The sequence below is a fragment of the Protomyctophum parallelum genome (genome assembly GCF_964188405.1).
Source record: "Protomyctophum parallelum genome assembly, chromosome: 5".
Taxonomy (NCBI): Eukaryota; Metazoa; Chordata; class Actinopteri; order Myctophiformes; family Myctophidae; genus Protomyctophum; species Protomyctophum parallelum.
The window spans coordinates 55,085,533-55,111,281 of NC_139702.1; the positions used below are offsets into that span (position 1 = coordinate 55,085,533).

The 25,749-nt window shown below is 43.2% G+C and overlaps 1 protein-coding gene across 1 annotated transcript in view; it reads right to left on the reverse strand.

Moving 5' to 3' along the window:
* The window catches only part of gstcd (glutathione S-transferase, C-terminal domain containing), a 75,479-nt gene that overhangs the window by 47,552 nt on the left and 2,178 nt on the right, over nt 1-25,749 (reverse strand). Inside the window, exons 3-5 of the mRNA XM_083765210.1 lie at nt 25,288-25,740; nt 22,525-22,839; nt 17,934-18,027 (exon numbers count right to left, since the gene is read on the reverse strand). Of these exons, the coding sequence (XP_083621336.1) occupies nt 17,934-18,027; nt 22,525-22,839; nt 25,288-25,740 (862 nt within the window). The remainder of the gene's footprint in view (nt 1-17,933; nt 18,028-22,524; nt 22,840-25,287; nt 25,741-25,749) is intronic.

Sequence of the window (25,749 nt, forward strand, 5' to 3'; positions counted from 1 at the left end):
GGTTTTATCTCTCTGCTCTGCTGGGAGAGATAAAGGAACTCTCCTGCAGCTCTGTTGCTCATTAAACATAGCCATCACATCACCAGAGAAGAAACAGAGGCCTTATACTTAAAAGAAAGGCAGCTTGCAGGAAAAGAAAGACTACATCAAATCTTTCATACAGGCGGGTTTTAAATAATTAGCCCCTTCAGTGCCTATCTGCAATGTATGCATTTTTATGCACTGGGGATGGGAAGGCACTCAGTCTAGATATAGATTGATTTCCTTATTATATTTAAAATGTCTCAAGCAATGTGTAGACTGCAGGACAGCGCTGTCCCAAGGCCGCTACAGATGGCGACACGACCAAGTTCTGAAAAAGCTGGCAGAGGTGTCAGAGTCATGCAGAAAGGAGGCAAACAGCAGACCTTCCGCTCCAGGCAGACATCCCATCCAGTTCGCGAGGGCTGGAGAGGGTGTCAAACACTCCCACCAGAGCGATACAGCAAGACTCCTCTCACCGGGAAATGAGTGGGCCATGACGGTCGACCAGGGGAGGCAGCTCCAGTTCCCCAGGGAGATTGTGGAAACATCGCTACGGGTCAGACCTAGTCATGTGGTCAGACGTCAGAGGCTTTCAATACAGATATATGGTTCAGCTCTTTGTACGCCAGTACATCACCACACCTCATCCAGAAACAAGCTATGCCACATAGCATTACCATTGTGATGCTGTGTTTCACCATTGTGATACAATTGTGCTGGATGGACAAATGGATTTCTTGCTCCCCAACATTGGATAACAATAGTATTTGGTACAACTAGAAGGAAATTATGAATTTCAGCAGCAACAATTTGTTTTGGCATACACTTAACCAATATGCGCAGATGGCATGATGATGGCACTCATCATTATGTGTTCCAGCTTTTTGCTGCTGGTGAGATGACAAAGCCACAGCCGGGGAGAGACAATTGGCTTAATGTGTCCAAAAGAGAGTGTTGTACATCAGGAAAATGCATGAAACCCAAAAAGTATATGATGATGAAAGAAAGAAAGCAAGAAAGCAAGAAAGAAAGAAAGAAAGAAAGAAAGAATCAAACCCTCCATCAGAGTAAAGTTCCATCGTGCTATAATCAGCAACTATCATTCCAAGGCTGAAAAGGAGTAAAGTAAGCCCGTAGCACTTACACCTATTAGTGAGCAAATGCTTTGAGAAAAATGTCAAAGATCTGATCAATAGCAGGTTACCACTAACACTTCACGTAAACAGATAACCACAACACTACACGAATACTAGAACGCTCACCTCAAAACACAGTCGCCTCGGGCTTACAGCCGGCGTAACTGCTCTGCCTGGTATTCCTAAACGTAACCTCAGTAAACTATGCCTAAACGGTAAAACCTAACCTTATTCCTACTCAGGGCTGAGTCTCCTGGGACTGTTTTTACATGCTCGGGGGCCACCTTGATTCCTTTATTGGTGCCGGTGCATGAGGTCTACTTGTTCATCAACCCCTAACCTCAGTTAAGTTATTTTAACCTCAAGTGGTTAAGAGAACTGGCACTCTCTGCCATAGTGGGGAAGTACTAGTATAGAATGCAAAAATACTGAGGAAATAAGCAATGTGTCAATGATATTCATACACAAATCTGGCAGTGGGGTGGCTCTATATGTAATATCTAATCAGGAGAATATGGGCAAAGTGATACTTTAGCTATTCTTAGACTCTGCTTGACTGATAGCTCTGCTGGACGGAAATGTGAGAAAATGTATACTAATCATACCTAATCAGCTCGGAAAGAACCAAGGTCTCTACTTACCAGACAACTGAGGACTAAAATTACCATGGCACAGAGAAATTCAGCTGGATGTTTGACTATGATGAAATAATTTCTTAGAAAATTGTAATATTGTTAGTATTTAATTGTTTTCTTTGAATACACTGCAAAAGGACAGTAAAGCAGTTTTCATTGTGGAAAGAAAATGTTCAGGTTTCAAATGAATGCAAGAAAAGAGAAAAGGGAAGTTTGGCTAAGGAGCATTAAGCAAGTCTCGTTAAATACAAAGTATTTCAATGGATGCGTCCTCCGGCTCCTCACGATTTAATTAGCCGACTATTTCGCTGGTTATAAAGACTAGATTGTAAAGTAAAGTAAATGTTCTGACTTTCTATTTAAGGGACATTCAAGCTCATATAGGCCTATAAAATTACAGATACATGAAACATTGGATCACTTTAAAAGTAATACGGAAGTCAGAAATGAACATTATAGGATAATAAATTATATAGTTATAGTATTACACAGAGCTCTTCACGGGTTCAAAATGATGGACACAAACCATAATGGACATAATATGGACCTCTGAAATTGGTTCTGAGATGGGAGTGGAGCAGACATAAAAGGAGGAAAAAAAACTACCCATGCATGTTTTCACGTCGATCAATCGATGACGTAATCCATTCCATGATCACTCACACCATTGATTTGAGTCCACGGAGGTTTGATGTGTTGCGTGCGTGCGTATAGTCTATCACTTTCACTTACGGAGAAACTTGTAACTGTTCCCCCATATACTTCGCTGCAGTAATCTGATCCCTAGTCAGCTCACAGCAGCACGTTTTCACACTTACAGGGTATAGCCAGCATACAAAGAAGATGATTGTTGTGTATTAGCTTGTCTGACACCTACAGAGACCACTGCAGAAGAATGGTCGTTGCGGAAATAACATGCTTTTTTAATATTTAATATCATATTGTCTATGTCCGTCAGCAATTTCCATTAAAGCACCTATATGACATGAAAGTCTGATTGTTCAAAATTGGTTATTTGTGGGGATAGAAAACACATATGGGAGACCCAAAAACACAAAAGAAATTGAAAAGGTTGATGTTATAGGTCATTTAACCACGCACACGCAAACCGTCGGGGGGTAAGCAGACACACACGCTCCCACCAAACACACACACTCATGTGTATAACTCTGCATGCCTTAACTGTCACTCTCCTCATCACAGGCTTTCAGGATCGGGCCAGGAAATGTCCGAGGGGCAGAGACCTCGGACGAGATAAATGAAGTATAGGAACTGGAGTTCCGGATCTCACGTTATCGCGCTGCAACAGGGGGGCAGCCCTGCCACAACGGCGAAGACGGGGAACCCATAATAAAAGGTCGGAAGGAAACCTATTTAATTCCAAAGACATTGCATTGAGAACTGTCTAGCAAACAGGCACTCATTATTTACGCCGGTTAGGCTGAACGGCTGGTGCTCTCTCGGAGCTGAATCCCCGCTATGGGAGAAGACCCTCTACAGTAAAGGATAAATACTGACGACGTCACGAAGCAAGATCCCGCCGTCATCTCTTATCATTTATTATTATAAGGAGCCCTCCAGTGAGGAGACGAGCTATAAGAAAACACGTAACCTAAGTTGAAACTAACGTTTTGTTCTCATCCTCTCCAGGCCGTGGATTGACGCCTGTGAAACCTAATAATACTGTATGGACTGAACTGAGCAGAAGAGACCTATGTTGGGCTTCTCCTGTCTGTGTGAAATTGCTATAATTTCTGCTCTGTGAATAAACAGCCGTTTTCAAGTGCTGCAATACCCTGTTCCGCCTGTTCATTCCACACCAAGACTCCACAACATGGTGGCCTAAAGTGGTATTGTACGTGAACGCTAACCATGTTCCATACGTGAACACGCGCTATGCTATGAACGGCCCAACGCACCACGTTCACGTATGGCACAATACCAATCCCAGAATGCACTCTGTTCCAACCCGGAAGAACGCCTCATGCGCTGGGTGAGCAACTCGATACAAGTGGATGAGGAGAAATCCAGTGGCGTCTCTATTATTGAGGTGCTAGTCAATGTCAAAATGCCATATGAACAAACAGTAAAAATGGCATTGACAATGAACGGAGAATTTACATCACTAGCCCTTACCCGTTGAGATATTTGCCCCCCCTTGTGGCCATGGGGGGTACTGCGCCCGGTGCGTTTTTAATTCACTAATAAATTAATTAATAATCATTAATGTGTCAAATCAAAAAAAGGGCTTAGTTACGCCCTCCATATTCATATGGTCAATGCCTGTGTGACAAGTGGGAGCGATTGGTGCAGGCAATGAGGAGCTACGGCGGTGTTTCTGACAGACACACACACACACAGACAGACATTGTTAGAATTATAGTATGATGATGATGATGATGATGATTATGTGTCTGAGCAAATCGGCATATCTATGTCGGTGGGAACCCTTGGCCAATAACCCTTGGGAATTGGCATCATGATCATGATTACCACATTGGGAGAAAAAGGGTAAAGCAAACGACATATGATTATTCCTGATATGACATTTGCAAGAGGCTCAATGCTGAGGCCCAAAACCGTGTTGGATGGAGAAGAGTCGTTGATGGCCTATGCTCCACTGGGAGCGACGGGCCTAAGTAAAAGTAAGCAATGCTGAGGCAGACAATGGCTCCGCATTCAAATAAGGGTTCAGTTCACCTCACAGCTTCTGCTGTGAAATAGCAGAAGCTCATCGGACATTCCTCTGGGGAATGTCTGTACCACAATACTATAAATAAATTGCCAATTATCTCTGTAATAGGCAATAACAACGCTGGGAGTGTTCCATGTTTACTGTGTATCTTTAAATCTCCCATTTAAGAGTTCTAATGAGTTCAATTAATTGAATAGGGAGAAAGGAAGGGAAGTGATTTGAGAGAGAACTAGGTTTTGCCATCGGTGCTCAAATCCCAGGAGGAAAGGATGCACCAGACTACTGCCAGCACACAGTTCCTGCAAAAGGAAATTTCACCTCCTTCACTGTCTTGACATACTTTTATAACCTACTATAGACCTCTAAACCTACTGTAACAGCTGAGAGTTACTGGGAGTGCATAATGCCTAGTCCTAGTGTTAAAACCGGGTCAATATACTTTAAATCAGCCATATTCACCTAAATTAGAATGTAAATGGATTCCATACAAATACAATGTGTGCCGGCTGGGTGGTGTGTGATAATCTGATTTCTTCGGTGCGGCGACAGCGGCGGCGGGCCCGGGAGAACAATAACGCGACACGAGACAGTATCACGCTAAAGGCTCACCAAGTTTATTGCACGAACAGGAACATATATAGTGCTGGATCTCAATGACGTGACAACAAGATATGAGATACAGTATAATAACCGCTAACTGCAGCAAGGCTGACCTGGCTGTCTGAGATGTCTCTCGTAGCCTAACTATAAAGTATGCTACAGATCAGTCAGTACACAATACATACCAAGTACACTGTGACTCACGTTCAAGTACACAGACATGGGCGATCATGATTATAACAATTTGGTTAGCAGAGTTTCTGTAACTGTGGATAATAAACTGTGCAAATTCTTCTTATTTTTATTTTTTTTCTCCACATTGTTTTACTTACCAATACCATTACCAATGGTACACTATTTGGACTACCAGTAGACTACTATCTATACACGCAAACACACACAAAGTTTGGTGTACTACTGTCAATTGCTCAGGTTTTGTTCTGTCCCAGTGTGAAGCGATTGCCGATTTGTTCTGTCCCATAGTGTCCCAGAAAGCGATTGCCGATTGTTCTGTCCCATAGTGTCCCAGAAAGCGAGTGCCTAGCCTCACTGGGCTCTGCAAGTTTAAGGAGCAACATCACAGAACATATTCTGTATAAGTTCTGTGATGTTGCTGCTTAAAATTGATAATTTGTTTCTACTCATTTACATATGGGAGCAATACTTTAATTTAACTCTGAAAAATGGCAGCTTTAAACGTGAAAGGTACTGTAACAGGGGAGGCCATAGCCGAGGCGGAGGCCATAGCAGACTGGAAAGAGAGGCCATATGATTGTCAGAAGGTCACTAGCACTGCACGGTTTGCACCCTGAGCAAGATACTTAACCCCTAACTGCTCCCCGGACACTGAATTAATCTGTTGAATAAATATACTGTAAAAGATGTTCAGTTATATTCATTTTCACTGAGCAACATGGTCATAGGACAAAGTATATTATCAACTGGGCTTTGCGTTTTCAAAACATTTAGCCACTCCAATTTAACCACAATATCATCAGTCAGAGTTTACAAAGATCGTGAATTAAAATCATCTATTTTATGAAATAAATCCAAGTCAAATATGATCCTATGAACAGAAAAGCTTTGGCTGTGGTACAAGAACATGTGTACAGTTCATCACAGACATGCCCCTGGGCCATGATCTGCACGAGCTCACCTAGTTTCAAGTTGCAGAACACTCGTTCTGGGTAGAACGCACTGAGCACATTTTTTATGAAAGGTTTTTTAAAACATTTATAAATAAATACATCACAATGTAATTAACAGGTGAAAGAACAAAACTGAGCTAAAACAAATATGTAATTTATGTTCAACAATAATTAAAAAAGGCAATTACAACATGATCATTTCTGTACTACATTGCAAGCAATTAGTGTGTGTGTGTGTGTGTGTGTGTGTGTGTGTGTGTGTGCGCGCGCACGCTCGTGCGTGCGTGTGTACGAGAGAATGAGCACACAGACAGCTGAAAGAATTAGTGTGCAAGGGCCAAGGGAAAAACCAACAGCTCCTCTCCTGCCCAAAATTCACCTATCCTGACCCTCCCATCTAAGCACATTCAACCTGTGTGACAGGAGTAATCCGTGGGTGAACACCTTTCTGCAGCCATCTGCCACCTACTGTAGACAGACGAGCTCTCCCCTCGCTATACCTGTCCCCCCTTCTCCTTTGTTTTTTCTCTCGTTCTGTCTTGCCTTTGCCCTTTCCCTTGTCACTCAGGTAGAACTCACAACAAGAACAAACACCCACATGCAAAGACACCCAAGCAAAAGTTCAAGCAATAACTTTTATTCCGTCGTTTCTGGTGTACTTCTACACAGTAAAATTCTCAGTGAAAATGTAGACATTTGTAACCCAGAAAGTGTACAAATGTAAGCAAATGGGCCTTCAGGATTTTACAGTGTATGCGTGTCTTGATGCTGGCAGCCTTGGCCAAGACCCTTGAACACAATGGATACAGAAATGCATGCGCATTGCGCACACACCTACTCACACATGCGTTAGAGAATTGCGTCTAGACTACCACTTCCAGCCAAGCCCTTAGAAATGTGACCTGGTGTACTCCACATCTCTAAGCAGTATGCACAGTTCAGTGGCAACTGATGAACCTCTCTACTATACAGGAATAGCAGCACTAAAGTACCCATAATCACAGTGCAGAACATCCTCAAGGGCGTTATGTATTATGGTCTTTATACAATGGTTAGCATTGTGTACAGGCAGAAAATTGTCCTTCATGGCATTATGCATACATGAATAAAAACAGGAGGAAAAAAGCAGATGATGACGACGACGATGGTGGTGATGAAGTACCCTTTAACTGTTGTTGAGGTATTTGCCACAGTATATTTGCATAATGCATCAGAGTGAAAAGCAGCTACCTTTGACAGTTCTATTTTCATGGTTGTGCGCCAACACAGCACATCAGCAGCAACTGTTTTTGAGCCAACTCCCTCCATACACTGTTTGAAATTATACTGTATAGTCCTGCTGGGATTGTCCTTCTCTGGAAGTGGTTCCAGTTGTAATGGTTAAAAGGGACACTTTACCCTTTTGCAACCAGATCTAATTTTAATGATGTTTGGGAGACAAGAAAACACATTTCCGGGGGTTTTAGTGGGACATTTGTGTTTTTAGACATTTTAGTATTTCCAAGGGTCCATGATGTCATGGACACTGGGCTCACTTACTTCCTGGACTACATGTTGTCTCAGTAAGACAGCCCTCTCCCTATCCACAAGGAGGAGCAGTGCACCAAAGCATTATGGGAATTGTAGTCCAGGAAGGAAGTGAGCCCAGTGTCCATGACATCATGGACACTTTGAAATACTACAATATCTAAAAACACATATTACCCACATAAAACCCCCCCGGAAAGTGTTTTTTGTCTCCCAAACATCATTAAAATAAGATTTGGTTGGAAAAGGGGTGAAGTGTCCCTTTCATCTATTAACCCATTCTGACCTGAGATCAGATTTAAAAAATGTCTATTACATCCTGACAGTTTCATTATTAACCCATTCTGACCTGAGATCAGATTAAAAAAATGTCAGTCGTTCTTCGATTTTTCAAAAATAGCAGACCTACAAGCTCGTATCGCGCCACTCGGTGGCGCGATATGAGCTTGTAGATCTGCTATTTTTAAATAGCTAAAGCATAACATGATGCTGACACCAAAATGGGTGCCCGTTCAGAATGGGTTAACCTACATGGTGTTCTCTTTGTGAACAAAATTAAATAAGGCTATGGGCATGTGATTAACACATTATCACAGAGGCCAACATGCATCATTGCCTGAGCTTATCCAACTGAGGGCTGGTTTATAAGCCTAAGCCGCATCTATATTTATATCAACATTATTAGTCTGTGGTGTGCCTATAGTTTTTACACAGCACTTCTTAAAACTCTTATCTGCCTGGGTCTTCAAAGGCATAAAGTAAAGGAAAGGAATACAGTATACACTGAGCGTCACACTGTGACTCACAACGTTCTGAACATTCATACGGTCTGTGACTCACCGACATTGCCAAAAAATGTAAACAAGGAAGAGGATGTGGTCTTGAGCATCTTCCCGGCCAATTAGAGTACAGTATGTGACATTTTATGAAGGTGTCTGCAACCTTTCATTGTTCCAGATATATGAGACATCATAGGCAGACGTCCTCCATGACAGCTTATGCCGTTTTTACGTCACATTTGCCTTGCGAAACACACAACACTTGTCATGCAAAGTAAATTGGCCTCAAGCCTTTCACCCTGGGGACAAGGGTCCTTGAATATAACAGAATTAAAATTTCTGAGACATACAGTCCAGGCCATTTGACTGCGAAACAAGTTTAAGTATTCAAAACAAGCAAAGTAAAGCACTAGTGGAACATCTTTAATGCCAAAACGGGGAATTGTATTCTTAAAAAAGTAATCCAGGAAGCTCACATCCAATGTCCACCCACCTGGCTAAGCAATTTGATATTCTGGAAAGCTGCTCTTGGACTGTTAATCTACCATGGAAGCATTACAAAAGAAATGTTTTTAGAAAGAAGACTTTAGAAAATATTTGTCTGTGTGTTACTGTATGGTACAGGCCCACTTCATACATTTATTCATCAACTATTACATACAGATATCCCTTGCTACGTCTGACAACTGAAAAGAGAGATAACCTTTAAAAACAATATCCCTTGGAGGTGCAGCAAAAGAAAAACAGTGCTTAAGCAAACATGCAGCAGAAAGCAGATCTTCTACAAAGCCGCTTGACAGATCTTCTACATTGGCTTGGCAATATGAACAGAGATTTTAGTTGTTTAAGATATTGGGCTGGGCAGTTCATTCCAGCTTAGAGAGCTGCCAGGGACACATTGAACATGATGCACAGGCAGTGTTACTGCCACTTTGGAATATGCATGGGTCCAAAGATGGGGGTCTTATGGAACCATTACACGAGTGGAATAAAGGTTTGAATCAAAGTTAAGTTGAGCATCACAGGGGTGGTTTGTTGGGTAAAATATGACAAGCTGTTACGCTCCAAGTCAGCAATCAGCAAGCTGAAAAGCGTGGGATGCGAGTTGTGACAGTCACAGTCTGGCTAAACTCTCTGTGTTGGCGCTAACCAACAAGAGGGAGGATGTTTTTGCGGAGGGGCTGTTATGTCTCAGCTTATTAGCCAGCAAACATGGCTACAAAAACATGTGCTAATGGTGTCTCACATTGTGAGGCAGCCAGAGACCTGCTTGTGCCTGCAAAACAATAGAGGGGCAGATGTGGATACTGTATGTTTTGTTGTTGAATTTGTATGTTTTTAGTTATGGCCTATAACTCTTGAACTGGAGGTCGGACAATCAAAATAATTTCCCCTTTGAATTCCTTGGGTCATTACAGAACCCAAATAAGCCACGCCCATTTCCACCAGAGACGTTTTCCGCCATGTTGCCTTTTCTTTGCAAAACAGTTTTTGCTACTGGCTATAGACTATGATTGGCTTTCAAAATTAGCTGGAGGGGCCCGTTTTGGACAACATACCCTGTGCTGGACCGATGCAAAAAGTAAGTCTTGAACTGATCTTGGAAGGAAGGAAGACCAGTGCAGTAGCTCACAAAATATATTTTCCCACCATTCTAAATCAAATTATTTCATGCCAGCCAAGTCGGAAATTTGAGTGTGAAATCTCAATCTCGTCTGTTCTATAGCCAAAGATGCAATGAGACGGAGACAGACAAGCAGAGACAAATGGGGCCTGTGTTTTCACGCTGGTGTTTCAGCTTCTGTCATCCTCTGGTAACCTTAGACAAAGACAGGGAAACTCATCTCATCCCCTTGTACCAAAACAAGCCCCAGAGCACCTAATGGCAACATGATTCAAGTATGACAACTATGTGGTTCCCTGCACACCCAGCCCCCACACACATACACGCACTTAACCTCATTTCTTCTTCTCCCAGAAGCTCCATGTCTCTTTCCCCATCTTTCGTGTTTTCCCAATTGTCTCTCGTCTTTTATCATTCCGTCTCCTCCTCCTGCCCCAGTCTCTCCCCCATTGTCACATCTCACATGTACCCTCCACCCCCCTATTATGCCACATTAAGCTAGACAGAGTGACAGACATCCAGTGAGCTTGTTCTCTACACAATAGATCCAGTCTTCACCTGGCTGCTTACCTGGCTGCAGACAGTCCCTGCTCCAATTAGTGCAAGCAATGCTTTCTACAGGTTGAGTAAAAACAGGCAGCATGAACAGGAGTCTTTGTTCCCATCATCCCATGTGTTCTGCACAGAGCACTCATTTGCCCCCAGGTGTGCAGGTAGCTTGTTAACACTGCATGCTAATAAAATCGGAGGTCAGTTGGGGGTAAAACCATTTATCAATTGAAATATACAGCTTTTATAGGGAGAATTGTGCACTTGTGTGAATGTGGATGTATGTACAGTAGCTGGTTTAGACTAATGTATAAGCACGTGTACAGTATGTGAGTGGTTTGTGATGTTACTTTCTGTGTACGGTTGGTCACTCTCAGGTGTTTGTCACTTCTGCAATTTGCCAGACGCGTGCACCCATCCGCCTGGGTGACAGCAGACTGCTGGGCGAGCGCTGGCGCTTTGCAATGGGGGGACCTCTGCCGGGCGCGGCTGCACAAATAACTTTGGGGCGGGCCCGTCTAGAGTTTAAATGGACAGGTATCAGTCAAAAGGGAGACAACGAAGAGAAAGGATGGATGGAGAAGGAACAACATATGGAATATCAGAACAGGTCAGCTCCAGTGCCCGACCAACACACTGACGGGAAATGCACGATTCCATAGTAAAACTCATATACAAGAAAACTAACGATACTGCTACTTTTCATGACAGTGTGTGTGTGTGTGTGTGTGTGTGTGTGTGCAGACAGATGGCACAGCCCATACACACGGGTTCAGGACAAATTGGCTTCCTCTTGTCTCCACTCCACACAAATTCCTTAATTACTGTAGCACTGAAACAGAGCAGCTATCTACCTACCGACCCAACACTGCATGTGGAGATATCAACTGCACTGTTTATCATGGAGAGTGCCAGCTAATGTGAAATGACTTGATATATTTGGAATATGGGAACATAGCAAAGAAGAATTCCAGGAATTTATTGATGTTTTAAATAGCCATAATAGATCCATAACGATAAAATATGTGACACACACAGAAAGGATTGACTTTCTTGATGTAACAATCTTCAAGGGCCCAAACTTTAACACAAATGGGAAACTAGACTTAAAAGTATTCTTTAAAGAAACAGACACTCACGCCCTATTACACAAAACGTCATTCCACCCGGCACACTCCTACACAGGAATAGTCAAATCACAACTACTAAGATTCCATAGGATTTGCACGCAAAGAAGTGATTTCAAAATAGCTTGTAAAACGCTATTTAATGCTCTCAGACTAAGAGGATACACTAGGACATTCCTCCGGAAAGCTCAAAATACCTTCTTAGAAATAAGAGTGCGGGATCCAGGCCCTAAATTGGCCCTGATAACCAGTTATTCAACACAGAGCACACTAGCCAACAACAGAATAAAAAGGAATTTTGAGAACCGAACGGATGATCTTCTAAAAGATTATAAAATTATATCGGCCTACAGAAAAAACAAAAACCTTAAAGATTATCTAGTACACAGCAAGCTAAAAGAAATCAACACACCAGCACACCAGGGACCACAATACTTCAAACCCAAACAATTAGTCAAAAATAGAACTACAAAACGCGTGTTGGAGATTAAACAACAAATAACAGCTAGAACCAGCAACTGCATTTATTTAATCACATGTGAAAAATGTGGTTTACAATATGTCGGAGAAACGGGTAAAACTATAGGTACAAGGCTGGGACAACACAGATACAATATTAACAATGCAAAAAAAAAAGACAACCACAAGATTTGTGCAACATTTCATGGCTCACGGCATTGAAGCTCTAAAATGCGCTGGACTTCAACACAATCCCAACTGGACAGTGGATTAAGAACCTCAACACGGATTTTCCTGGAGGCTTAAACATGCCTAAAAACAGATCTTGAACACAACAAAACTTAGACTCAGGATTAAACTGGAGAAATCTAAAAGTGATTGGATCAGACTTCCTTCGCATACATGGCGAATGCATTTATTCCTTGCATTGTGCCTACACATGTTGCGACCTTCGGTCGCAACATGAGTAGGCACAGTGCACTGAAGTTTTTTAATTCCCCCCCTAGACCCTATAGTTCTAGACCTCTGCCGGGCGCGGCTGCACAAATAACTTTGGGCCGTCTAGAGTTTAAATGGACAGGTATCAGTCAAAAGGGAGACAACGAAGAGAAAGGATGGATGGAGAAGGAACAACATATGGAATATCAGAACAGGTCAGCTCCAGTGCCCGACCAACACACTGACGGGAAATGCACGATTCCATAGTTAACTGCGACCATTGGTCGCAAAAGACTCATATACAAGAAAACTAACGATACTGCTACTTTTCATCAGTGTGTGTGTGTGTGTGTGTGTGTGTGTGTGTGTGTGTGTGTGTGTGTGTGTGTGTGTGTGTGTGTGTGTGTGTGTGTGTGTGTGTGTGCGTGTGTGTGTGTGTGTGTAGACAGATGGCACAGCCCACACACGGGTTCAAGACAAATTGGCTTCCTCTTGTCTCCACTCCACACAAATTCCTTAATTACTGTAGCACTGAAACACAGCAGCTATCTACCTACCGACCCAACACTGCATGTGGAGATATCAACTGCACTGTTTATCATGGAGAGTGCCAGCTAAAGTGAAATGACTAAAGTTTGGTTCCTCTCCAGTCTCCAGAGTCCATACGCTAGGAACATCACTGCCTACATATATCATATAGCATTAATATTCAGTTGTTCAGGAGTCCAATAGGAAACATAATGACATCTATAAGTTGGACACCACCACAATGGTCTGGTCTTTAACTAATACCAGAGGCACCTGTTTCATCATGTCACTCTGCCACCATCATCAGGACAATGGACAAAATGTTTGTATTTGGGGGACCATGGGGACAAGTACGAAGGACCACTGTAACAACATCAGAGTGTTTGACAAAGAGACCAACTTCTGGCTGAACACATTTTTCTGCACAGCTTCTTCCAGAAAGCAGCTACAGTCATTCAGTTGTGGTCTACGATGGATATCTGTACATATTAGGTGGCCACAACTAAACTGATCTTTAATGATCTGTGAAATTCAATTCATAGACCCCGTGGAAGAAGGTTGAGGCCAAGGGGAAACGCAGCTGTGTCAAGAGGTTTGCAGCATACAAAAGCTTGCACACATAATGATAATAGGTAGATCTTAGACGCAAAGTATAAGATGCATAACTTATATTATGCAATCTAGCAGTTATTCAATACGGTGTGGCGCAGACTCCCACACATCAGGTGGGAACTGGCAGCCTTGACTACCAACAGCAACAGATGACAACTGCAGACAACAAGTTCCACATACAGTATGGAAAGTGGAGACTTTCAGCTATACCTTGCGCCGCCGCAGTCCTTACCCCTTATTCCTAAACCTATTTTTCTATTTTAAAACATATTTAAAGGCCCAGGCCGTGGTGTAACGGTCTGGGCACCGGACTGGTAATCCAGTCGCAGTGTGCCGCGGGTTCGACTCCCGAATCCGACACGGCCTTTACTGCATGTCATCCCCCCATCTCTCTCCCGTTTCCTGTCAGCCTACTGTCTGTCCCTTAAAAATTCAATAAAAGGCGTAAGCCGCAAAAAAAATATCTTTAAAAAAAAACATATTTAAATAGTTCAAATAGATGAACTACAAGCTCACAATGTGTCGACGTAGATTGGCGTTGAACTATTTTAAAATGTTTTAAAATAGTAAAAAATGGCAAATAAGTTTAGGGTTAAGAGGTGGCGCAAGATAGGTCCCTTTGTACTGTATGCGTTTCTCTTTTTATTTTTTCAGTGGCTTATGGGGCAGACAGAGGCATTTTCCCACACACAGCACTGCACCCATTAGACAGATTCTAAATGACACATCTCAGCTTGCTGGTGAGAGGTTGCAGCATGGGAGCTAGTTTTCTCCTGTCACTATATTCCACATTAGGAAATATTTATGAAAGCAGGCATTACGGTTTTCTTTCAAACACTGACAGACTGTGATGAGGGGCAGATGGTTGCAGAATCACACTGTGTGTGTGTGTGTGTGTGTGTGTGTGTGTGTGTGTGTGTGTGTGTGTGTGTGTGTGTGTGTGTGTGTGTGTGTGTGTGTGTGTGTGTTTCTCTTCAGCTATCTCCACACTCCACAGCGCCACATATTATAATAATAATAACAGTGTTTACCGGACACTTCCATGAGAGAAAAACCAAGATAAAGAAAGATAGAGATAGAATGAGCATGGCTGCAAGAAAGCAAAGAGAATGTAAGAGAGACAAAGTAAGTATAGCCAGAGAGAGAGAGAGAGAGAGAGAGAGGTTTAGGCACCTGGGACTACAGTCAACAGCATATGGTTTCACTGCAACAAGCCACCACTGAAGCAAGCACACCACTATGACAGTGTGTGTGTGTGTGTGTGTGTGTGTGTGTGTGTGTGTGTGTGTGTGTGTGTGTGTGTGTGTGTGTGTGTGTGTGTGTGTGTGTGTGTGTGTGTGTGTGTGCCTGTGCTTCAGGTGTATATCAGGCGTATGTTGCCACAACATACAGAGGGGGTGCCTCTGTGTGTGGTTGCCGAGATTTCCTCCTAATATGGCACTGTGCTGCACTTGACTTGACCACAGCACTGTCAAGGCAGGTGCGTGCGTGCATGCGTTTACATGTCCAACACATTTGTGTGTGTCTGTTTACTAGGGTGTGTGTTTGTTTTTTGTGTGTGTGTGTGTGTGTGTGTGTGTGTGTGTGTGTGTGTGTGTGTCAAGCATTTTAAAATTCCTTCGAGGCAGTCACAGGAAAAATGCATGGCTTATGGGACGGGTGGAATCCTCAATCTGTCAGTGCGCTGACGTTTATCTCGGGGGCACAACTTGTCAATGAAAATCACCACGTTATAGTAGCCTAGCGGGGGAATGTTTTATGCACATATTTAATTATGCACGCCGTGATCCTCCCTAATAGTATATTACTGAGATTCACTACGACTTTGGACCAGTGGTGGAGAGATGGAGGGGAAGGAGGGCTAAAGATCTGTACAAAGATGTTATGTGGTAAAGACAGAGCTACCAACCTGCACACATTTTGTGTACCAACCACGCAATTCTAGGTGTCTATACGCCTAGAATTGCGTGGTTGGTACACAAAATGTGTGCAGGTTGGTAGCTCTGTAAAGAGAGTGAGAGAAAGAGAAAGGAAATAAAATAAAGACGCAACATCTAAACCCTCAGTTTTCAAAAGAACAAAAACAATAACTACATAAAATATCTCCCTGCCCTCAAATCTCAGCAAATTAATCTTGATATCAGATCATTCTATAATTTGCAAAAACTCTGTTCTAGCACTGTAGCCATGAGTTGAGCTTCAGTTGACCCTGCTCTCTGGATTATGTTCATTGTTGAGGACCACCTGAGAAATTAAATACCAGGCCAATCTCTATTATGCTGCGTGGAGGTCAATAATTGAAATAGCTTTGTTTAGCAACAGTGCAAACAGATTACAAATGCTTGATACTCGAGTATCAAGCATAAAGATGAATGTCCTCCTTAGGGTTAATTTTGTAAGTTCGATGTTCCCACTGCCATCACAGTATTGGACTTAGCTTCATTCTGCTATATGTAAATTTGTGTGGAACGTGAAACGCCCACGTCTCAAACGTTCCTTGTTACAGGGGGCCTTATATTGCCTAAATTCAAAATTTACTATTGGGATTTCACCCTTCGCCCCCTCTTCCTCAAACATCCTATTGAATTGAGAGATCTGATCTATTAAAACATAACAAACTAGAAAAAGTGCCCTTCTGGGCACATGTCTCCACCAGGAGGATAGGAGTGTGTGTGGTGTTTGGCAAAATGTTTAGGAGTAACATAAACATGTTTTTTTTTTTTTTTTTTTTTTTTTTTTGCAGCAATATTCTTCATTTTGTTGAGGAAATGCAGGTCCAGATCACTCATAGCATCTCTGAGGATAGAATTCTGGATGTGCAGAATTTTGTACAAAATGGGCCACTCCTGAAAACTTTGGAAGGCAATCTTAGCCAATCAGTGTAGAATCTGAGAAATTCAACAGACCCGTCTTGATCACATCCTGTGTACCGATTTGCGTGAGATTTGGATGAAATCTGGCATGGATCGGGCCAACGGTGCCGGAGATTAGCTGGTAACGGACAGACGGAAGGAAGGACGGACGGACGGACGGACGGACACACACACACGCACACACACGGACGGACGGAGTGCAAAACATAGTATCTCCCCATGCCTTCGGCCTGGTGGAGACAATAATCAATGCAAATGAGGTTCCATTGCAGACCCCCTTACAATGCACCCTTTAGATGTATCTGTGATGTTAGCAGAGAGGTCTTGTTTCCACACTGTATGCATTTTTACTAGAATGTAATTATGGGACCCTTCCTATATGGAGGAATGACATAGCAAATCTAGATCCTGATTGGAGCTGGGACACAGTGTGGTCTAATGTTATGTTGTCTTCTAGAAATCTTGATCATCAACAGATTAATCTACATTTTGTTCACCGAACATATTTGACCCCCTGCAGATTATGTGCTATGAGGTTTTTAAATAATCCCAACTGTACTTTTTGTGCTTCAATATGGTATTGTTGCTGCTAAACTTTCATTACTTTTACGAGTTAACATTAGTCGTTCTCCATCTTTATTTATTTTAAATGATGTATCCCAAATACAGTTAAACGGCACTCGCAAGTGTGTCTTCTTTGCTGGTTTAGCAGTGGCAAAGAAGATTTAGGTTGATATGCAGTGGAAACCTCTCAGTCCTCACACATTAACATTTCGTCCAATGGGCTCTAACCTTTTTAGATATTGCCTGGAGATGTCAACGGCAAGGTTACATGGAGCAAAAGAGGAGAATGATAATATTTGGTCTGACATTGCAGATAAAATTAAGGGTATGATTTAGACCTTTTCCCTTTTACACAGTGTTAAGACATTTGGCACAGGTGTGCTGTTTGTGACATCATGGTCCTGGGAGGGGACAGGGGAGGGTGTCTGGGTGTCTGTTTTTTATGTTTCTTATTTTGTTTTTGATTTACTATGTATTGTATACATATCTTGTATTTTGTGTTTTGCGTTCTTTATTTATTCACAATGCCAGTATCCCTAATTGTACTGTTTTTGTCATGAATAAAAAACAAGGAAAGGATAGAAATAAGTTAAGAGCAGAAGCCTGTGTCCTTACCTTCAGTGGGGTTGACAGCTGCAGGCAGGTCGTTCCATGCGAGGGTCCAGTCAGGGTTGGGGTGAGTGGAGAACACTGCCTCTATGCCATGATCCTGATGGATGAACACACACAAATACACCTATTAATACCTGTGCAGCACGTACACACACACGTACACACACACGTACACACACACACACACACACACACGCGCGCATGTGTTACCATAGAAACTCCTCCACGGTGCTTAGATGCTGGGGGGACTCCAGAGAGTGCTAATGAAGCGATTTACAGGAAAAATAACAAAGGGGCCTGTTCTTACCTCACTCCACCATGATCTGAAACTAGACCCGAGGACAAACCACTTCTACTGCATTCCTTATTATTACTCCAACTCTCTAGAGTGCAAATGTTTCCTCTCCATGTCCTGCAGCACCGGAGGAGGAGAGGTGGAAATGAAATAGAGAGTAATACTCGTAATTTCATGTAGGGTGGTGCCAGATGACTGTGAGACTGCAGGTTAGCGTCATTGCTAAATCTGGTGCATTTACAGAATATTGCTCATTAATATGCAATCTCCCGTTTAAATGAAGTAAAGATGAAGCATTATTGTTGTTGCAATGCATATTATTAATCACAATGCATATCACAATATATGCCCTGATGGTGAAGTGGGGAACAAAACTTTGCAGTGATCCAAATTAAAAAACAGTATTTCCATATTGCAGTTGTGCAAAGATTGTGTGATATAGCCATTGTCATTCTCTGAGGATGACGACATGGGCTACTGTGCACACCACTGCCTGTGTGAAAGGCTCAATGTGCAATCAATCATCATTGTGTTATTGATTAATAACATAAACAATGCTACCATGGCATTAACACATCATTTTTGATGTATGGCCTCACAAAATCAACTTGCAGACTGGTTCTATAGTAATTATGAATACAGACTAGTCACTAATCCATCTTGCCTGAACTTGTGCTTACAACAGTGCAAGTACTTCAGAGAAAGTGTTTTACTTTCATGCATTGTTGAGAAAGTAAATGAGTGCGAAAGAGAGACACAAAGAGAAACAGAGGAAGACAGAGACAGAGAAAAACATAAGATACAGTATATGGTGGATTGGCTCATCGTCATACTGTTACACCACTACAGTATACATACAGACCCAGCAGCAACATCTGGCGGTCAGGCATTTCGACCGGCAGGCTTCAGCGGACAAGACAGGCCGTTGTTTGGTCGTATTCGGGTTGTTCATGTCGAAAAATCGGGGGGCTTTGAGAATATTTAAGGGAGTGTCGTGTCACTTAAATGACGGTTTGTTTCAGGCGTGAGATTTATTAAAGGAGCGGACAAATTTACTCTAAGATTGGCTGTATAGGATCACTTGATAAATGTGATCACGTTGACATGGTCCCATTGACCATGTCATATGCACTCCATTGATAAATGAGGCCCAGTGTGAGTGAGAGATGGGACTGGGGCTTCCGGTTAGCACTAGTGAATGATGGCATGTCAGTCACTACTGCTGGAGTCCAGCCTTCTGTCTGTCTGTCTATTAGTCCTGGCGTTGTCCTCACATTCTCAGACGGACACAAATGTACGCCTACAGACTGAGTGGCACACATGGGACAGTGGGACACGCATGTGCATGTGTGCAGAAAGAATCCAGAGATATGCGTACGCTGCACAACATGCATATGTGAATATGTGTGTGTGTGTGTGTGCGACTGTGCGTGTGTGTGATCGCGCACACACTGTCTCACACACACACACACACACACACACACACACACAGTAGGAGACAGAAACAGACACCTTGTGCACAATTTCAAATGTGACGGCACCATTATTCACATGGTCATGGACACACTTTAAACACGGCTGGGAAACCGCACACACGCAGACACATCAATGTGTGTGCAAATGGAAATATGCACAGCATGTGCATACACACACACACCCCCCCCCCCAACAGCTGCACTGCAGACATGATGGTGGCGACAAAACAGCCAGTCCCATAATCCCTCTGGGTAGAGCAAGAACAGCACTGCAGCATGTGTCAGCTGGGCGTACATTTTATATGGAACACGTATCGAAACGTCTTCCATATAAATGGAAACTTTAATTTGTGGGTGCCTCTCTGCCCCAACTACATTTCATCCCGTGAACGTGCCACACTTACGGTCGCCCTTGTCCTGCTTCGACCCCCCTCTCCCCCCTTCTTTCCTGACATTAGATATGAGATCAGGATGGACGGCTGGCCAAGAGGAAATCTCACATTTATCTTCGCCGAGCGTTGTTGAGAACAGAGAAAGCCAGCTGACAGGCCACTTTCTGAAGAGCTGGGCCTGTTTATCGCCTCTTGGGAGGACCGAGTCCCTAAACAATTCCAGGGACAACATTTGGTGTCCAACACTCATGTGTTTATGATTGTGTGTGCGTATGATGCGTTGGTGTGTGCAAAATTGTCTATATGACTTGAGCGTGTGTGTGCACTGTATGGGTAGTATGATTGGCTCAGTAGGTGTTCATAATGTCCAGTGTGTGTATGTGTGTCACTGCTTGGCCATCCAATGCGTCCTACAGGAGCTGTATAGTGTTGCGCACAAGGAGTAATGCTAGCACTGGGCCCCGTCTCCACTCCTCACTGGGGTATTCAGCAATTACTATGAGCTGCTTAGGCCGACTATAAAATGTTTATTATGTTTAGCACTGGGTTACTGCACCTGAGGTGAGCTGAATTCTGCACCGCCTGCACTAATGTGCTAAGTGATAATAAGAGAGGATGAAAGAAAAATGGTGCAATTTTGTAATGAACAGGAGGGGAGTGGAACAGCAAGGCATAATAGAGCAGAGGGAAGGGAACTACAAAGGCACTGTGGTCTATGCATTTCATCTGGGGATGAACTAGAAGAGCAAAATATAGAGGCTTTGGTGTTTAAAATCTTGTTCAAAGCTGTCCAAATCCTAACAAAACAAGACAAAATAAATAACTACTGTATAAGATATGTCATTAGCGTTATACACACCCTTATCATGGCATTACAATATACTGTAGGCCAATTTTACTTCGACCGTAAATATGAATATGACACAGATCCACAGCCCTGTTCTTAACCCTTTCTCCCCTGTGCCTTCTCCTGAATAGTAATTGCTCTCCTTAATCTCCAGATTTAGCACAATGCATATTAAGCAAACAACGCTGCATGACGCGTGCAACGTGCGTTGCTTGCTAGTCACTGACTCAAATTCACAATATATTGATATACTCTATCCTTGCATCTGTTTGCTGTCTCTGGACGGGGGGAGGGAAAAAAACGGAACTGTTTTGACTGAATTGCCTGCCTGTATTAACCTGTAAAAAGGAATAAAAACAAAGTAAACACAAAATAACAAACAGTTGACACTGATGGCTCTAAATTAAAGGAAGCCTAGCCAACAAACAACCATCTGGGCATCCCTTGACTCTCTTTCATTATTGTAAAGGGACACAAGGAGGGAGCTCATCAAATTTAAATGTGTGTGTGCAGTAATTGTAACACTTTATTCCTACGTATTATTATTAAACTTCCACTGGATTAGTCTTTAGTTTGGCGCATTATACCTCCCACAGTTTTGACTGTACGCACTTGAGCCATAAAAAAAAAAATCGGGAATCGTGTGCTTGTATTTTGTTAATAGAAATGTTGTATAGTTTAATTGATTATTATTAGTGAATTAAAATTTCCCATTGACATGCATGGGAAAATGCAAAAATTCACGTTCAAGTAATCTTTCCTCGTACACTGTAATCACTATAGTTACAAAATTGGAGGATAAATTCATACTTATCACTAAAATTATTTAACCTATAATTTTATAATTTTATCGGTCGGCCTCATGGTGGCGCTATAACTTTACGTTTTGGCTTATAACTCTTGAACCGTAGGTCGTAAAATATTTTTTTCCCTGGATTCCTTGGGTCATGACGAATCTCCCCATATAGGCCACGCCCATTTCCGCCATGATATATTTTCCGCCATTTTGAATTTTGCTTTTCCTCCTACAGATGTTTTCCAAATCTCACAAAAATCTGTACACGTGATCTCTGGACCCATCCAATTAAAACACGAACTGCAGAATTTTGATAGTGCGTATCGTTCGGCCGTAATCGTCGTCCGAAGTTAGGAGGGGCCTATATCACAGAAAATGCGATAAATCACGAAGGGAGTGTCCAATCCATCCCAAATTTGAATCACATGTCCGGGGTGGTTTAATCAACCAAGTTCTAATAGCAATTCCATTTTCATCCATAGGGGGTGCCGCAAATGCGAGAAATTTAACCGTTTGTCGCAAAAACATGAATTTTGGGGGTTAAATCCCCTCCGATTTACTTACACATGATCTAAGGTGTGACTTGAAATTGTAATTGGCTGGCAATATTAGTGGGAGGGGCATATGTAAGCCACTGCGGCAACCACACTCTGCAATTTTTTTAAATTGTGTTTACATTTTCTAGTTGTGTACTGTGTTTGTACTGTATATAATTACTGTGTGTGTCTGTATATCTGCAAGAGATGAACTTAAAAAATATGGAATAAAAGAGGGAAAATATTCCCTTACTTTAAGCTTCGTCATGGTGGGCCTGGGGCCTCCGATAAAATGCGCCTGTGGGACTGCAGCGGTGGTGGTCCGCCCCGCCATGCCGTCTTGCTCCACCAAATCTGTCGGCGTGACCCCCGTCACGGCTTCGGGAGCTGGCGTGCTGGAAGGGCTCGGGGGCCCATGGGTTTGAGGAGCATGGGGGTTCATGGGCAGACGCATCCCACAGGCTGTGGCTGCGGTCAGGACCCCAGGGACCGCCTGGACACAGCTGTACCAGCGCAGCAGGAGGGGCAGCTCGGATAGAGTGCCAGGGGAGAGCATCTGAAGGGAGCACTGTGGAGGAGAGGAGTTATGCATTAAGTGACTCATAAGATATGTCAGTGTGTTCAGTGAACCAGAATCAACGGGCCAACCAACCTTCATTCTGCCTGGACAAACAGTTGTGTGTTGTGTGTGTGTGTGTGTGTGTGTGTGTGTGTGTGTGTGTGTGTGTGTGTGTGTGTGTGTGTGTGTGTGTGTGTGTGTGTGTGTGTGAATATGTGTGTGGGTCCTTGGGTTGGGGGTCGTGAAAAGCAATGGCATAGCTCTGTGTGTTGGGAATGGGAAATGGGATCCGTGCAAACAGAGACAGGGAAAGAATTGGCCTGACTGACAGTGGGAAGGCTCTCCTCTGGCCCTTCTCACCGTGGACAGTAATGGCGATTTGGCCACTGAGAGGAGACACGCTAGGCTGAGTGTGAAACTGGAAACCACTGGAGCACAGCTGAGCTCTAAAAGTCTCATTGTAAAAAAAATAATAATCACAATTTACTTCATTCCCACAGTCAAGGGAACAGTTTGGAGGAGCTGAAATGAGGAGGGGCGTGGTTGTCTGCCCCCGCCCCCCATCACCAATCAATAAGGCCATGTGCTGACCCAAACCGTGACTAAAACCACAAAATGCTAACTGAACATCTGCCCTGTGCATAAAGGTCACCAGGTGTTCCTGGTTGCACCTCACACCTCCTCAAAGTCAGGAGCTAATAAATTAGGGAAACCCAATGTTGCAATATTACAGGATAGGATACAACTATTTATAAAAGTAGACAATATGTATGTGGGCTTTTGGAATCATGTTGAAGTTTACAGACCTACGCAACAGCAGGTGATTAATTGTGCATAAAAGGACATTTTTGTCATATTTGCATCATTAGATTGGAAACAATCCACGAATCTACGTTTGCAAAGTATGATTCACTGAAATGAAACAATCATAGCATGGCAAATCAGCAACACAAATGTATTATTATATTTTAACATGATTGATAAATGTATCTTGTAAATAAGGAGAGGCGACAGCAACCGGTTCTTTTTTCTCTCCACGCAAACCAAGAATTACATCTGTGACGTGGATTGATTTCAACCTCAGTGCACTTGGAACACACCCAGCCCTTCCCTTCTATTTGAAGTGTTATCACCTCATGCCAGGTGACTCCAGACCACCTAGGAAACAGCAGGAGAGTCTGTGCCAAGTCTGAGGTAGTCAGACACTCCTCTCCAACTTTCTGCCTGGCTGGTTATAAATGCGTTGGCTCTTCCTTCCTGCTCAACCTAAGCGAAATGTCAATATCATACGTCATGCCTAATTTGGTAAGTCATCATAATGCAGACCAGTCTCCATGGGAGACAAGAGTAAATATGGTAAATGGCCGTGTCTATGAGGAATGAGGAAGCTTGCGTCTCTGAATGAGACACAAATGAGATGAGGCAATATTGGGGGTGCAGGCATTGTGTGTGCTGCTGCTGTTGTTTACTTTGTGAAACGATGCGGCTAACGCTAACGGCCATCCCTAATTGCTAACAGTTCAAGTAAATGTTATGTTAAAATACAAAAAGGCAGGCCTGGGCCATGGCTCAGCGGTCCAGGCACCTTGGCTGGTAATCCAGTTTGGCAGTGTCCCATGGACATGGGAGTGGTCCTCAGGTGTAGTATTAAACAGAATGTCCCCATGCAGACACTACAATTTACAATTTAGGCATTTAGCAGACGCTCTTAATCCAGAGCGACTTACATTAAGAAAGAACAAAAAAGCATAGGAATACATCACATAAAAAACATTTATCAAGAAACATGCGTAAGCTAAGAAAGTAACAGTGGAATATCTATATAATGAAGCTATACATATAAACTATACATCTATACTACTATGCTATACATATGTACTATGACGTGCTATGACTACATACAATGCAATTATAGTGCTGTCTACATAACATGCTATAAGTCTGTATCAAATGCTATCTAAGTCTACAGAAATGCTATCTAAGGGGGTGGGGTAAGTGCTATGGGCCATGATGGAGTCTGAAAAGGTGGGTTTTCAGACTACGGCGGAAGATTGGGAGTGATGCTGCAGTTCTGACTGCAATGGGAAGTGCATTCCACAGTTTTGGAGCCAGAAGAGTTTGGGACGTGTGGAGCGTTGTCCCGGCGTTTTTAGTGAGGGTTGGCTGATCTGAGGGTTTGTAGGGTTCGATCATACTTGCAAGATATGGGGGAGCCATACCTTTGGTTGCTTTGAATGCCAGCATCAGAGTTTTGTATTCTGTGCGGGCAGCGACCGGGAGCCAGTGGAGGGAGCGGAGCAGGGGGGAGACATGTGAGAATTTTGGGTGGTTGAAGACCAAGCGAGCTGCGGCATTTTGGATCAGCTGGAGAGGCTTAAGTGCACATGCTGGTAGGCCAGTAAATGCACTCACCAGGTACTGATAGATGCAAGGCATGAGGACAAAATGCACACTCACCAGGTACTGATAGATGCAAGGCAGGAGGACAACATCGGTTAGAGTAAAGTACAGCCCCTCTGCAAACACTCGCTGCAGAGGGGGCAGCTCTGCCGTCTTCACTCTCCTGATCTCTGAGCTCTCCCTGGTGGCCGGAGGGGGAACTGCATCCACAGATAGCTTGGCCAGGGCTGTCCTGAGCTCCAGCCCTCCTTCTGAATGGGAGTCAGAGTCTGGGAGGTTCTCCTGGTCTTCTAAAGGTCGGCTCTCTTTCTTCCTCTGTTGTTGTTTCTGTTGCTGAAGTTTCTGCCTGCGTATTTTGTCATCATTGTGGACTTTAACAGGCTCGCCTAGTCTCTTCTCCAGGTAGAGGATGGTGGAGGGGAGGTGCAGGGATGGATCAGCGGGGTTCTGGAGGTGTTCCTCAACAGCAGAAGGAATCCCCAGCTCACACAGTCTGGTCCACTGGCTCACCTGAATGTG